The sequence below is a fragment of the Coturnix japonica genome, chromosome 1, assembly GCF_054131305.1.
Source record: "Coturnix japonica strain WE chromosome 1, WE-NBRP24, whole genome shotgun sequence".
NCBI classification, from domain to species: Eukaryota; Metazoa; Chordata; class Aves; order Galliformes; family Phasianidae; genus Coturnix; species Coturnix japonica.
In genome coordinates this window covers 6,482,029-6,497,044 of record NC_140663.1, presented here as the reverse complement: position 1 = coordinate 6,497,044, position 15,016 = coordinate 6,482,029, and the positions used below count along the sequence as shown (strand labels likewise).

Below are 15,016 nucleotides of genomic sequence, written 5' to 3'. Positions count from 1 at the left end.
AAATCCACAATCTATTTCTTCTTTCTTTTCCTCCATAAGACAGCATGAGTTTCCACATCAATGAACGCCGTAAGGATATGTGGCAAGTGATACAGTTTATTTGTTGATGTAAAATTGGGGCCTCACATCATTGGGATGAGGAGATGAACAAAAAGAACAAGTACTTATAGACTGGAATCCTGACCCATTGGTGTTAACAAAGAGAGTAACCAGAAACAAACTTGGTGGGTTGCCCTCATTAATAAGAAGTGGCATGTGGGAATGTTTATTGCAGCAGGGTCATCTGATGAAGGACTTCCAAATGAGAAAAACAACCAAAAGAAACAGACCTGGTTAGTCTCAATGACTGATAAGGAAACACAGAGTGTGAGAAAGTTTATTTGAGTAGAGCCATTTGATGGAGGACTCCTAAATTGGGCTGCTAAGGGCAGAAAGGGAAAGGCTAAGCAAATATACTGGGGAATAGATCTGACACAACAATATTAAATAAACAGTAAACTAAAACAATAACGTTTTCTGCTGGTTGTTGCAGCTTCTCTCTTCTACAATCAGCCTTCTGGACTTATTTGAAGCCTCACAGCCCTTAATTACATCAAGGGACTGCAGTTGACACAAGCTGGTATCAACAAGGTTATGTGGTTCAGAGTAAAGATTAATGACTCTGCTTACAATGGACTTTGTATATTTGGTTTGACTGCGCAAAGTTCCTTTGCAGCTTTTTATCTTTTTTATATCAAATTATTTGGAACACGCTCTGTACTCCCCATTCTATCCAAGAATAACATTTATACTTTAAATGCTGGATTGTGCAAATCTCATTTGCTTATAGATCCTAACTAATAAAAGTACAAACTTGGGGAAGTAGCAAAATTAGTACACATAAACTTTCACTTTATGAACATCTTTGTCTTCACATTCTCTTTGCTTATTGTAGTAATAAAAGGTGTTGTCCTTTCTCTGAAGCTTCTTCACAAATCCAGTTTCTGGCCAACACTCCACCTACAAAGGAAATAAAAGGATATTCATCCAATGGAACAAGTTTGCACTGAGTGATGCTTGTGCCTCATTCTGCATTACTTTGGCATACAGTTGAGTTATGTGCATTCTCTGTGTGAAGATAAAAGCTTTAACATTTGTTACAACTACACTGTAATTGCATCATTAATCATAACTCCATTCTGGAAGCATAATATGGAGTAAATACAGCATCTCAGAATGTGTAAGTTGGAAAAGAACTACCAGATCCTGGCAAGTTTCAACAGAACACACATCTTAAATCAGCGTAAGTGATGCTCTTCAGCTTTTATGAGGATTTAATTGTGTGTGGTTACACACTGCCATAAATCTTGAATGGACTGATCCTACCACACTAATTGCAGCATTTATGTACATAGGAGGTTAGGAGCTTTTAAAATGTTTCATACTCTATAAGCCACTTTGGAAGATCAATTACAGAAACTCAATACAGGTAACACATTATTTGCACTATTAACCTCTGTTGCTCTTGAAACTGAAGAAACCACCGAATATCTGATTTGATGAGCTAAGGAGTTCTGCCATCAGATGTAATGAGCAGAAGAACAAGTCCTTAATGTGCTCTGTTGACAAATGCCTGTAACACAACTCCCTGTAACATAAAAGCTGCCATCAGATATTTCAGGTTTGGTCAGATTGTACAGAAACCAAATTTTGAGTGTGAGTGATGCTTGATTATGCTGCTATTCAATAGCACAGGATTGAGCTCCTGGACAACGAATGTGTTTCCTATCAAGCCCATTGGCCGAGATACAGGGAGACTTTACAGAGAATTACATATTCCTTTCATTAAACCTGAATCAGTCTTTTGGACAACAGCTACATCTGTTCAAAGAACTCGATGTGGTATTTCTAAATGGAACAAAACCAGGCTGGCTTCTGTTTCTATTTCACTTCTGTAAAATAAATCACACCACACAGCTAATAATAGCACAAAAATTCAAGTCGGATCAGGGAGGAAAGAAAACTGTATCAGAAACCAGAATAATGACAGGAAATAAGAGGCACATTCAGTTTTATTTAATAACATGAGAGAGGAATTCAGTGTAATAACCCTTGCAGAGTTTTAAATCTTACCGCATCAACTTGTTTCACTTGTTTATATTCAACTTCATCTCTGTACCCAGCTTGCTGGAACCTGTATAAGTTCTCTACCTCATCTGACCATTTCTTGGCATGAGATATGGATTTTGGTTTGATGTCAGCTTTAGACACGGCTGCAGAATCTTCTGACATTTTCCTTAAATTAGATTTTTTTTGTAAAGGAAATAGAGAAGACAAAAGCAAGTGATCTTGTTAGGATGAAATAGAGATGGGTAGAACAATATTGAAACCATAAAGTACAGCCAGTACAATGTCTTCCTCTTCCAGTCTGAAGTTAAAAAAAGAAAACAAACACAGAATGGCCTGGGTTGAAAAGGACCACAATGATCATCCAGTTCCAACCCCCTGCTGTGTGCAGGGTCACCAACCAGCAGACCAGGCTGCCCAGAGCCACATCCAGCCTGGCCTTGAATGCCTGCAGGGATGGGGCATCCACAACCTCTCTGGGCAAATAATCATTATAAACAATCAGAATAAAATTAAATGCACTAGTTGAGCTCAAAGAAACCCATGACACCCATAACTCCTCTAACTACAAAACTGTTATCGTGATATTTTTGCCACCCTGAGTTAACAGTGCTGTCTGGAATTTACTGGCGCACGTAGATACATAAAAAACAAAGAAAACCCAGTAACTGTCTCTAATTTTAAACCTCCATATTCACCGCCCCTTTGAAATGGGAAGTTTTTCAGGTTTCGCTTTTCTCCTACTGAAGGAGCACCAACACGTCCAGCACAAAATGAAGAAATGGGCTGTTAGAAAGAAACATTCAGACAAGGTGAGGAACGGAAGGAGGAATGCACTGCCAGCTATATGGCCACAGTGAAGAGGACAAAGAACTTGGATGGGGTTGGATGGGGTATGAAGGAAAGGCACACAATCTACCAACATTCCTCCTACTCAATGCTTGCCCAACCTAAATCTTATTGATGCTACTGACTCTCTCCCCACATAAAACCCCTTTGCAAACCTTACTATATTAATTAATAAATATTAATTATTTGCAATAATTAAAACTTGAGGTAGAATTTCCTCACTTAGCAAGTTCCAACGTCAGCTGGGAGTTCAAGAAGTTGAAAGCTGGTGACTTATCCAATGCACTAATGCACTGTGACAAGTGACAGGATGAGGGGAAATGGCCTCAAGTTGCACCAGGGCAAGTTTAGGTTGGATATTAGGAAGAACTTCTTTAAAGAAAGGGTGGTTAGGTAGTGGAATAGGCTCCCCAGGGAGGTGGTTGAATCGCCATCCTTGGTTGTGTTTAAGAGCCGTTTGGATGTGGTACTCAGGGATATGATTTAGTGTAGGGTTGTTAGAGTTAGGGTACTATGGTTAGGCTGCGGTTGGACTTGATGATCTTCAAGGTCTTTTCCAACCTGGGTAATTCTATGATTCTCTCTGTCATTTAACGTATGAGCCACTGGGAGAGAAAGAGCCTTTCTTGATCCCTAACTGCATATGCTTCACTAAAGGTCAATAAAAAATATGCACAGTCTCTCTTCTAGCAACAGTGATGTACTTCTTGCAGTTCAGCACTTAGAACATTAGGTAGCAAAGAGCCCTGCAGCTCTTACTGGTGTTTTGTAATTGAAGGCAGATATTTAGTAATAATAATTAAAGAAAGAAGTAATTTTCAGACCCAGTTATGTGGTGCCAGATAAAATTGGACACTCAGCATATCTCCTTATTATAAATCAATAATGTAGTATTGTAATCTCGAGATGATTCTTCAGTCTCTTGCTACAAAGGGCCCTTTTGTAGCCATCACAGAATTTTGTGTATGCTGTTTAAGTTAGAGCCACTGTCAGTCTGGGACTTGAAAGAGACCGTACCATAAGTAAAGGCATTAGATCTTACATTAATAGTAGTTCAGCATTTATTAAGCACCTTATGATAACTTACATGTTACTGGGCTCAAGTCCTTCTTTAGAAGACGTGCTGAATTCATCTGATGAGTTCAGTTCTTCAAGACATCCCAATGCACTTGGCATTTCCTGACTCACCATTGTTCTGAATTGCTTGTCCACAGGTCTTCCTGCTCAAAAACACTCCTAGGTGTCACATAAAGCGTCAGCTTGGTGACTTCAATAATTAAAAATGAGTAAATAAATACACCCTGATATTCTTAGGCTGGCATTTCAACAAGAGCACAAGATGAACCATGCTCCAGTCAGTCTACAGTGCAGTGAAAAACAAAGAAAAGGCAGTAGCCAGATGTAGGTTAAGTGAAAGAATGCAAGACAGCAGTAAGAAAACGTAGTTCAGCAAAATACTAGTGCTTTTTATGCAATGAGCATCACCGAACTCTGCTAAAACAATGTTTGCCTACTCTTAATTCAGAGGAAATGGCGAGATTCCACATACTTCTGTTTCAGCTTTGAGGAAAGTTTTTTAGGTCAATGACAGCTTAATTTCAACTGAATCCAAACCAGCCTGAGCCTGCGTATGTTATTTCCACAATACTTATACAAGTCAGCACTCAAAGGGCCTATCTGGGGTCCTGGAAGCATTGGTAAGATATTTCCAATGATTTCAACAGACTTGACATGAGAACCCTTGAATTTACCAAGGTATTCAGGCAGGTGTCCAGGTCTGATATTACCCTGACTGAACAACATCCAAGTATGGATGAGGTTGGCAGTGACATCTGGGTCTGTGTGGTCCAGCCCCACTCAAATAGGGACACCCTCAGTCCTGAGCAACTGAAGAGGGAAAATCAGACCAACACTCTGTATAGTTCATGTTTATATAAGCACTGTTTGTTTAATGGGTGCCAGTAAATGCATTGTTTTCAGTTTGTGTACGTTTTCAGTCTGTATATGTGTGAAAATGAGCACACTTACTGGTAATATTACTCTCATATCAGCTACCTACTGGGAAATGAAACACAGCAGCCTGCTTATGTGGCACTGGGACAGAAGAACACCCTGGTATTTGAAGTCTTTAGTTTCTGGCTTCCCTTTACAATATCAAGCACTACCAAAAGCCAAGAAACTAGAAGTAACCCACTACTTACTTCTTTCAAGCTACTGAAGCTGTGTGGTATTTGCCTCTCATTAAATCAGTTGCTCCTCAATGCTGCTCCTTCCAACTTTATTCCTTCTGTTTCCTTCAAATTCACAACAGAAAAGAACTCATACAGCAAAAGATTGTATTTAAACAGTCACAGTGCCAACAGTAGAGACAAACTGCAAGGAATATATCTTGTATTCATGGTTATTAAGGCAGACTATATCTTGTATCTTATATATCTCCACACAGCACCACAACCCCTAACCCCACAGCTACCACAACAGCTCAAACCCCACAACCACCACCACAAACAACTTCCACCCCGTCCTACCACCCTGACTCCAGCCCTACCAACCCCACACAGTCCCTCCCACATCCACCTGTGCTGGGACACCCCACCCGGTGATGGCGGCCCTTCCTCACAGCACCAACGGCCCCAACGCCGAAACCGTTGCAAGGCAACCGCCTCCAGACGTTGCCCTTTTAAGCCCTTGTTCCCGCCTCTCCCCCTCCGCCATTGGCCGAGGGGTTGGGGCTTAAGGAGGCGGAAGCTGCCGCCATGAGCCGGTTTGGGGGCCGGCTCCGTGAGTACCCGCACATGTCCATAGACCGCTTCGATCGCGACAACCTGCGCTCACGGGCTTATTTCTTGTCGCACTGCCACAAGGGTGAGCCCTTCATTACCCTCCGGCTCTGTGGTAAACCCCCGTTATCCCCCCTTCCCCTCCCTGATGTGACCGCTGTGCTGTTTCTCCTCAGATCACATGAAGGGGCTGAGGGCGCCCACCCTGAGGAGGAGGCTGCAGAGCAGGTACTGAATTGTCTGGCTGTGTGGTAGCTGGGATGGACCAGCAGTGTTATAGTGACTGCAGACTGTCCCTGGGGTGGAATCATAGCATGGCCTGGGTTTAAAAGGACCACAGTGATCATCCAATTCCAGCCCCCTGCTGTGTGTAGGGTCACCAGCCATCAGACCAGGCTGCCCAGAGCCACATCCAGCCTGGCCTTAAATGCCTGCAGGAATGGGGCATCCACAGCCTCCTTGGGCAACCTGTTCAGTGTGTCCCGTATATACCATGTGTATCTGGAGCAGACCTTGGTGTGTGTGCAGACAAGCAGTGATATCTGTAAATGCGACCATCCATAACACGCTTTCTTTATGCCAGCACATGAACAGTGAAGCAGGAAATGGATGCTCTGCTGAAATTCGGAATAAAAGGGAGCTAAAAGAGGGAAATTTAAAGGTAGTTTATAGAAACAAGTAAAGGAAACTTAAAGGTAGTTTATAGAAACAAGTAAAGGAAACTTAAAGGTAACAAGTAAAAGAAACAAGGGGCCTGGGAGAGCAGGGAGGATGCAGATAAGGAGTGAGATCTCACAGAAGACATCAGGCAAAGAGGAGAATAGATATTGTAAATACCAGAAGAGGAGTTGCATCCCCCTGATAAGAACAAGAGGGGGGCTGCATGCTAAAGAACTATTGAATATGGATCAGAATTCCGAGAACTATTGACTATGTATTAGAATTTCGAGAAATCATTGACTATGTATTAGATGTACCTGTTATCTGTGTCATGATTTTACAAGTCAGTGTGCAAGTTTGGTGGAGCTATCCCCCTTGCACCCGGCGCTGGAATAAACGTACCTGCTTTATAACCCATCTCTTGATTATAGAGTTTTATTCTACAAGTCACACAAACATACACATGCATTGACACATGGAGATAAGATTTAGGGTCTGCTGCACTGAAGAAAAGCCTGCTATACGAGGTGCAGCAGCTGGGTTGCTGTTCTGCAAGTCTCTTTGGGTGACATAGTGGCCTGTGTGTGTGTTTTGGTGTGCTTGGTGCTGGGTACTGATGTACCTTTGGGTTGCTCCTTGCTTCTGCTTAAAAAGAATACAAAGAAAACCACTCATCCTCTTCCTTCTTCTTACAGCTTGAAAGTGAAACTATATTGCTCTCCAGTAACTAAGGAATTGCTGTTGACAAACCAGAAATATAAGTTTTGGGAGAATCACGTAGTAAGTTTTCTTTTTTTTTTTTTTTTAAGTTTTTAAATTCCAAATGGTTTGAATCCTTAGGATAAAATATAATTTGACACACATGTCTGTGTTTTGGAGCAATCTTTGAGTCTGACAGTTGTCTGATTGATTTGTGTTTTTGTTTGTGGTGGGGAACAGGCTGCCCAGGGGGGTTGTGGAGTCTCCTTCTCTGGAGATATTCAAGTCTCGCTTGGACGCCAACCTGTGTGACCTGGTGTAGGGAACCTGCTTTGGCAGGGGGGTTGGACTCAATGATCTCTAGAGGTCCTTTCCAACCCCTACAATTCTGTGATTCTGGAATGCTTGCTGCATGCAATTGGTGAGCTCTGCTTCTGGTAATAGGGAACAGTAAGGAGAAGTTGTGCTGCAGCATGGAGACCTGACCTTGCAAGATCAATGCTGTGCTCTGGGGCCGGGGAGTTGAGCATTACAGTTAGCTAAAAACAAGGCATGTCATCACAGAACCACAGAATTATCAAGGTTGGAAAAGACCTACAAGATCATCTAGTCCAACCATTACCAATACTTCTCAGCTAAACCATATTCCTCAACACAACATCCAAACGTTTCTTGAACACTCCCATGGTCGGTGACTCCACCACCTCCCTGGGCAGTGCATTCCAATGCCTGACTACCCTTTCTGAGAAGTAATACTTCCTAATGTTCAGCCTGAATCTCCCCTGGCACAGCTTAAAACCATTCCCTCTAGTTCTATCACTGATTACACGAGAGAAGAGGCCAACCCCCAGCTCACTACAACCTCCATTCAGGAAGTTACAGAGAGCAATGAGGTCTCCCCTGAGCCTCCTCTTCTCCAGGCTGAACAATCCCAGCTCCTTCAGCCTCTCCTCATAAGGCCTGTGCTCCAGACCCCTCACCAGCTTTGTAGCCCTCCTCTGAACACGTTCCAGGGCCTCAATGTCTTTCTTGCAGTGAGGGGCCCAAAACTGAACACAGTACTCAATGCTGAGTACAGGGGGACAATTATCTCCCTGTTCCTGCTAGTAACACTGTTTTTGATGCAAGCCAGGATGCCGTTGGCCTTCTTGGCCACCCGGGCACACTGTTGGCTCATGTTCAGCCAAGCATCAATCAGTACCCCCAGGTCCGTTTCCTCCACACAATCCACACATCCCACCAGAGAAGTGTGACTGCTTACTGTTGAGAGTCCAACACGCCTTTTTAACTATGCACACATTAACTGAGGTATCTCTGTTCCTTTTTATCCTTTTTATCCACTGGAAATAGAAATATATGACTTTCTACAGAGAGTCAGATTAATTTGACTATTTAGATATAGGCTATTTGGGTATTTCTGTGATGAAATCTTAGTCAAATATGAACCACAGTCATTAAATCACATCATGCATTTATTCACTTTGTTACAGGTTGCACTGGAAGTCGAAACTCCTACTCAGATTTCTTTAGTGGATGAAACAACTGGTGAAGTAAGTTACAAAAACAGGGAAAGTTGTAAGTTTGTAATGGGCAGCAAAGTCTATCTGTAACATCAGAAGTGGACGAGATGTTTTTAAAATGCCTCTTCTCCAAAACATGAAGCCACTTGAGTTCACCACTTGTGTTATTATCTTTTTCTGATCAGGTCTTTCCTCTGTATCACAGATCTCAAGTTGACACGTTCTTTCTGTGATGTTTCACCCCATATTTAAGTGTAGAATTGGAAGTCTGGTAGATCATCTCCAAGCAAAGCACATTGTTTCCATGTTTGTTTGCTAGGAACCAAAGAAATCGGGCTGTCTTCTGGCTGACTGGCTCTAATCAGCACTGACCATTGGGTCAGTCATCTCTGCTGCCATGAAAAGACAGTTGTTGCTCTCCAGGGCTTGCTAGAATGTGAAGAGACTGTCCTTTCATTCAGAATCAATGTGAAGTGATGCAAGTGGCTGTGCAGAGTTGTTTTCACTGTGTCGAAGTACCAGTAGTATTTGTTCCAGTGTGAAAATAATCCTAACCCCTCTGTTGCAGATAGAAGATATAGAGGTGACACTTCTACCAGCTGGCCACTGTCCGGGATCAGTCATGTATGTCCTATTGAGTATTCAAAGTGTTTCTGCTGGGAGGTTTGTCCTACAGAGTTCTCAATAAATACTATGGTTGTGGATGCAGTGGGTAGCTGGGTTATCCCAGCCATACTGACTGGATTATTGGGGGTGCCTGAAATTAATTGAGGACAGAATTGAGTCCTGTATTTCTGTTATGCCATATTCTGCTCACACAGACATATATGAGCAATGTAACAACTTGACACCTGACAGTTAATGCTTTTTATTGAGACTGGTGGAAATGTTTCTCTTTGTAGGTTTCTGTTTCAAGGTGAAAATGGCACTGTGCTGTATACAGGGGATTTCAGGCTTGCAAAAGGAGAAGCAGCCAGAATGGAGCTCTTGCATTCAGGGACCAGGTATGAGAAAATGCACCTGCGTTTTAATTCAGTTCCTGGTGTGTTTTGTCTATCTGTGGGATTTAGAATGAATAAAAGATCATATGAACGTGGACAATTTGGGAATTATTTCTTCTTTTTATTAAATATATTTGCAGTGAGGAGTTCAGTTACAAGCTTCTTTTGACTTGTTCTTTGTAATAAAGGGGAAGAATTGCATCCTTTTTGAAGAGAGAAGTAGTAGTGTATATTAGTGCTGCAATGCACTGCTCACTCTGACATCACATTTCTCTATTCCAGAGTCAAAGACATCCAGAGTGTTTATTTGGACACCACTTTTTGTGATCCTAAATTTTATCATATACCAAGCAGGGTAAGTCTAAATAGGCCGTGAAAGGTCCTAAAGCAACTAATAAATTAATGAGATTAATGAGTGTTTGGTAAATGTGAAGTGGTATTGCCTATCGAATCATAGCACTTTGCAGGCAGCTTCTGAGACAAAGCACAGTGTTTTTCTGCACCTTTCAGGAGGAGTGTTTGAATGGGATCTTAGAGTTAGTGCGAAGCTGGACAGCTCTCAGTCGCTATCATGTTGTGTGGTTGAATTGCAAAGCTGCTTATGGATATGAATATTTATTCATAAACCTCAGCGAGGAGCTTGGAATCAAGGTAATGCTTCTGTAATTGTTTCACAACAGATCCTGTGTAATAATTATGAACTGAGCTGGAAATGGCTGCATAGAGAACTACTGTATGTGAAAGGTGTGCACATGTTGCTTAAAAACAACTACAGCCGTGCTCAGAAATGAGTTAACTATTTGGTTTCAGTGTGTGCCATCAGTGGAACATCTAGGCACTGAAGGGTGAATTAAGAGTCAACTTTGCCTTTTTCTTTAGGTGCATGTGAATAAGCTTGATATGTTCAAAAATATGCCAGAAATCCTCTACCATATAACTACAGACCGGTACACTCAGATCCATGCCTGTCGACATCCTAAGGTGTGTATCGCTTTGGAAAGCCTTTGCTAGTCTTGCTATGAAGAGCTGACTGTAGATGTTTTGCTGCTCTCCTAGAGCAGACTTGGCCCAAATAGTTGCTTGATGCAGTAGAAAATGAAAATTCTAGCAGGTTAAGGCTTAACTTGTAATTAGAAAAGTTAACAGCTGATAGCTGGAAATAGTTGAACATTTTGTTAATTTTGTAAAGCTTAATTTCTCGGGGATAATATCAAGATTGATCTTAATTTTCTTTTGCATTTGACAGGACGATGACTACATTCGAGGGAACAGACTGCCATGTGGAATCACTTGCCAAAATGGGAATCCCTTGCATGTTATTAGCATCAAACCTTCCACTATGTGGTTTGGAGAAAGGATCAAGAAAACCAATGTAATAGTGAGGTGAGCGTTCCTATGAAGAAAGGCTGAGGGAACTGGGCTTGTTTAGCTTGGAGAAGATAATAGCTGATGCTAGGAATAGTTGCATTGTGGCCTTCCAGTACTTGAAGGGAACATATAAACAGGAGGCGGAATGGCTGTTTATGAGTGTGGATAGTGATAGGACAAGGGGGAATGGTTGAAAACTGAGACAAGGAAGGTCTGGGTTAGATACTAGGAGGAAGTTTTTCAGAGAGGCTGGTGATGCACTGGAACAGGTTGCCCAAGGAGGCTGTGGATGCCCCATCCCTGCAGGCATTCAAGGCCAGGCTGGATGTGGCTCTGGGCAGCCTGGGCTGGTGGTTGGTGACCCTGCACACAGCAGGGGGTTGGAACTGGGTGATCATTGTGGCTCTTTTCAACCCAGGTCATTCTATGATTCTGCGAGCAGTAGGTCATACGGAAATCTGTTTCAGGTGTGTTTCTTGCCAGAGTTTTGTGTAGCTGAATCTCAGAATGGACTGTTTTGGACTAAATTAATCTTGCCTGTTGATTGAGCTTGAAAACTGTGTAACTTATGTGCCTTTTATTTTTCTTTTTGTAGGACTGGAGAGAGTACATACAGAGCTTGTTTCTCCTTCCACTCTTCATACAGTGAGGTTTGTGTACTTGTAATACTGAGTAGACTGAAAGGGATGTTCTCATCTGCAAAAGTAAGGACTCAAAGTCCAGTAGGAAGAATGCAAGGCTGATAAGATCCACAATAGTGAGGATGGTGAAGCACTGAATCATGTTCCCAGGGAACCAGTTGGAGTCGTCATCGCTGGCTTGTCAGATGTTTTCTTTCAGAGCTGGTGACTGTCTGTGTAGGTGGTGATACTGTGAGGTGGTTTAGTGAGGCTGAATTCTTAGCATCCTTTCAGACCTGTGTTATTGTTACACTTTCATAGAGTTTTGACTTACGGCTCATATCATTCTTGGTATCAGACAACTGGAGAGTACTTCCAGCATGCAGTTTTTAAATAGAATTATTAACTGATGATGCAACTTCTTAAATTGTTTCTCCTTTTCTTCAATTTAGATTATGGATTTTTTGAGCTATATCTGTCCTGTGAACGTGTATCCCAACGTGCTGCCAGTGGGTGGGTCAGAAGAGAAAGTTATGGAAACGTAAGTGACAATAAGCTGGTTTGTGAGTGAAGGTTACCTAATCCGTGTCCAAACTGTGTTTGGGTGGCATCTGAATATGGCATTTATCCCCTTTTCTTTACCTATTGACTTATTTCTGCTTGTCAGTGCTATTTCTGGGAAGTTTCTAAGATAGAAATACTTTGAACTCCCAATCTGTGTGCAAAGCACCCACGTACAGTATCACACAGGCTGCTAAAGGTTGTGGCAGCTTAGTTGTGTTACGGAGTAGAATAGTAGTGATGTTACTGAATCTGAACAAAATGAGGACTTGTGTCTTTGCTCCTTTTTGTTTTTTTCCTTAATAGGAAAGGAGATACTTTGCAATAATTGAATAAACCCGCAATCAGATTTTCAACCCTGTCATCTTGTCTTCTCTAAACAAGGGCCTAAAAGATAGTTTCCAAATGCTGTACATGTTAAGGTAAATAAATTAAAATGACAGACTTTTTAGCATTTTAAGCTCTCAGCTCACACATTGTTAACCTTTTTCCCATCTACTGCTGCATTTGCTTTAACACGTTTGCTGTGGTGCCTGTGAAAGGCATGAAGCAGCATCAGAAGACTGACTTTTGTGCCTGAAAATACCTGCTGAGTTCTCAGTGCTGATTTGTTCCTTTGCCTCAGATTACAGCCGTTATGCAGATCATACAAGAGAAACACAGAACCCATGTACAAGCCCTTAGGAGCACTGAAGAGAGCCTGCAAAAGAAACTTATCTGATACGGGTAAGAAGTTCTGGTAGTACCATCCCTAAATGAAAGTCAGAGACTAGAGGTGCCAAAACCAATCGTTTAGTCTGTCTAAAGCAAGAAATACAGCTAGAAAAGAGAAAAATAAACTAAATGAAGTCAGGTTTCAGGAGGGTGATGTGTTTGCTGCTGTATTTCTTTTCCTTTTTTAAGTATCTAATTTGGCAGGTAATGGCTCCGAGGGTTACTGTTTAAGAGGTCTCCTTTAGCAGCGCAGTCACTGTTCCAGCAGACTGCTAGAACTTAAGGCCTGTAGTCAATGAACTCTGATGGAATTCAGTAACACTGTGAGTAATGAAAGCCAAAATGGTAGAACGAACTCCTGTAGACTGTAAGATACTAAGGTATTAGGCAAGGTGAGCAGCTCACTCAAGTCCTGCTAAGCTTCCAATTGAGTTAAATAACTTCATTAAATTATTTTTTGTCCAATGCTCTCAAGAAAGTTTTCTTAGGGCTATTTCTGATTTCCTTGACAGATGAAGATGAGCTCTTTGATACAGAACTAACCTCCACAAGGCCTAAGATTGCTAAGTATCCTGGAGAAGGAAGTAAGCCATCCCAAACTGCACAGCCTGAAGATGCTGAAAGAAACGTAAACGAGAGCACGGAAAGCTACAGAGCAAACACAACTTACACCTCTATCAAGGTAGACTTTGTGGACTGTGAGGAGTCAAATGATGACGACGATGATGATGATGATGACAAAGATGATGATGCTGAAAAAAGCACAGCTCAGGTTCTTTGCCATGATGAGCCTGATGCCAATTCCACAGCAAGCTGCAATGGAACACCTGGCAACCAACAGGAGTCTAATGCTGATATCCCTAGCTGGGATATGTTTTTTAAGTGTAACAAAGCAGACGAAAGCTCTGAAAATGAGGACAACTTCCCATCTTCAGCAGATGCTGGTGGGTCCCAGTCACTCTTCAGTGATTCAGAAGGAGTGAGTGACTCAACTCACATCTCCTCCCAGAATTCTTCTCAGTCGACACACATATCAGAACAAGGGAGCCAGGGCTGGGATAGCCAAATGGACACAGTTCTCATTACCTCTCAAGAGAGAAACGCTGCTGACTTCACTTGCTTCAGCAGAGGCGGCAGCAGAACAGCTCTGCTATTGCACGAGACCCCCAAGGATAGTCAAGCTGACGACAGCAGGTGGAAACCACTTGGCCAAAACCCATCCTGTGCTTCTGATGGCATCTGTGACTTGAAAAGCGAAGGCTGCGAGAAAGATGCAGAAGCTGAGACTGCTCAAGATCTGCTGGTAGAATTAAGTGACAGTTCCAGGACTCCTGATCTAGAACTGAAGAGGGACTCTCAGAGCTCCTCGGACTTCGAAATTCCCTTAACTCCAGATGCTGAAATACCTCCACGAGATAAACTGCACTACTTCTATAAGAAGCTTGCAGCGGGTGAAAGCATAGTGAGAAAAAACTCTCCTGAAAAGAGGTAGAACTGATTGTATCACAGTAATAGTGAAATCTGGTCTTGAAACTTGAAGTTATTCTTTGTATTGCCATGTGAATCTATGCAATTTTTTGTACTACTGTTACATATGTCTGCAGTCTGTGGAGCTTCATTTTCTTACCATGAAATACACAAAGAGGTGATCTCCAGCGTTAATAAAGTGCCAAATGTTTAATTGTTGGGGAAGGAATATGGCAGCTTCCCTGCCTGACCATGCAAACACTGAAACCATGACCGTTACATTTTGGTCTGGCATTGCAGCTTTGGGTTTTTTGTTAGATCTCAATCCTTTTAGGATAAAACAACAGAAGTAACCTCTGAATTCCTCAATCCATGAGGCTTTAATCTATGTATGATTTGAATTCTATTCCAATCGATGTGTTTTTTTTCCACTGTCACTTTGCCTACTCTCCGTTCCTGGGATTTGTTTAGTCCAAAATACAGATCAATCTATCAACTTGTTTTTTAAGCAGGCCAAAAGCGAATCACGCTGCTGTCGTATCTACCTCCAAATAAAGTCACAGGGAGTATTCTGTCTGTTGGCTTCGTTCCTTAACTAACTGTAGGATAAATTTCAGATCAGGGCTGAGTTTACAGTGTGCTTCAGTTAGATGGGAGCCCCACTTATTTAT

The 15,016-nt window shown here is 42.0% G+C and overlaps 2 protein-coding genes across 13 annotated transcripts; one reads left to right on the top strand and one right to left on the bottom strand.

Annotated features, from left to right (window-relative positions):
- Positions 1-343: 343 nt before the first annotated feature.
- On the bottom strand, positions 344-5,607 carry MEIG1 (meiosis/spermiogenesis associated 1). 8 transcript variants are annotated; one of them, XM_015874861.3, is made up of 5 exons: positions 5,533-5,607; positions 5,157-5,249; positions 4,043-4,191; positions 2,113-2,275; positions 344-999 (listed from the first exon to the last, which is right to left on the bottom strand). In XM_015874861.3, the coding sequence occupies exons 3-5, from the start codon at positions 4,144-4,146 to the stop codon at positions 871-873; spliced, it is 396 nt and encodes a 131-aa protein (XP_015730347.2). In that variant the 5' UTR covers positions 4,147-4,191; positions 5,157-5,249; positions 5,533-5,607; the 3' UTR covers positions 344-870. The 8 variants fall into 8 exon arrangements, with proteins under 8 accessions (XP_015730347.2, XP_085368769.1, XP_015730428.2 ...); XM_085512643.1 differs by having other exon boundaries at positions 4,043-4,188; XM_015874942.3 differs by having other exon boundaries at positions 4,043-4,175.
- A 64-nt stretch (positions 5,608-5,671) lies between these two features.
- Positions 5,672-14,912, top strand: DCLRE1C (DNA cross-link repair 1C). Of its 5 annotated transcripts, none has more exons than XR_014933131.1 (14): positions 5,674-5,820; positions 5,912-5,963; positions 7,091-7,175; positions 8,585-8,648; positions 9,187-9,238; positions 9,517-9,618; positions 9,898-9,970; positions 10,126-10,266; positions 10,495-10,596; positions 10,862-10,998; positions 11,579-11,633; positions 12,056-12,144; positions 12,471-12,586; positions 12,790-12,890. XR_014933131.1 is itself a non-coding variant. In XM_015874413.3 (14 exons), exons 1-14 carry the CDS (start codon positions 5,712-5,714, stop codon positions 14,368-14,370), a joined length of 2,142 nt encoding a protein of 713 aa, XP_015729899.2. In that variant the 5' UTR covers positions 5,674-5,711; the 3' UTR covers positions 14,371-14,912. The 5 variants fall into 5 exon arrangements, 4 of the variants coding, with proteins under 4 accessions (XP_015729979.2, XP_015729899.2, XP_085368704.1 ...); XM_015874413.3 differs by lacking the exon at positions 12,471-12,586 and adding an exon at positions 13,391-14,912 and having other exon boundaries at positions 8,585-8,644; positions 9,183-9,238; XM_085512578.1 differs by lacking the exon at positions 12,471-12,586 and adding an exon at positions 13,391-14,912.
- The last annotated feature ends 104 nt before the right edge of the window (positions 14,913-15,016 follow it).

What these genes read in the sequence shown, in the direction of transcription:
- DCLRE1C (XM_015874413.3), top strand. Translation starts at nt 5,712, where the DNA reads ATGAGCCGGTTTGGGGGCCGGCTCCGTGAGTACCCGCACATGTCCATA. An exon ending in TGGATGAAACAACTGGTGAA is followed by an intron (nt 8,645 to 9,182) that starts GTAAGTTACAAA and finishes CCTCTGTTGCAG; the next exon opens with ATAGAAGATATAGAGGTGAC. An exon ending in GCGAGGAGCTTGGAATCAAG is followed by an intron (nt 10,267 to 10,494) that starts GTAATGCTTCTG and finishes CTTTTTCTTTAG; the next exon opens with GTGCATGTGAATAAGCTTGA.
- MEIG1 (XM_015874861.3), bottom strand. Translation starts at nt 4,146, where the DNA reads ATGGTGAGTCAGGAAATGCCAAGTGCATTGGGATGTCTTGAAGAACTG. An exon ending in GGACTTGAGCCCAGTAACAT is followed by an intron (nt 2,276 to 4,042) that starts GTAAGTTATCAT and finishes ATCTAATTTAAG; the next exon opens with GAAAATGTCAGAAGATTCTG. An exon ending in AAGTGAAACAAGTTGATGCG is followed by an intron (nt 1,000 to 2,112) that starts GTAAGATTTAAA and finishes TTTCCTTTGTAG; the next exon opens with GTGGAGTGTTGGCCAGAAAC.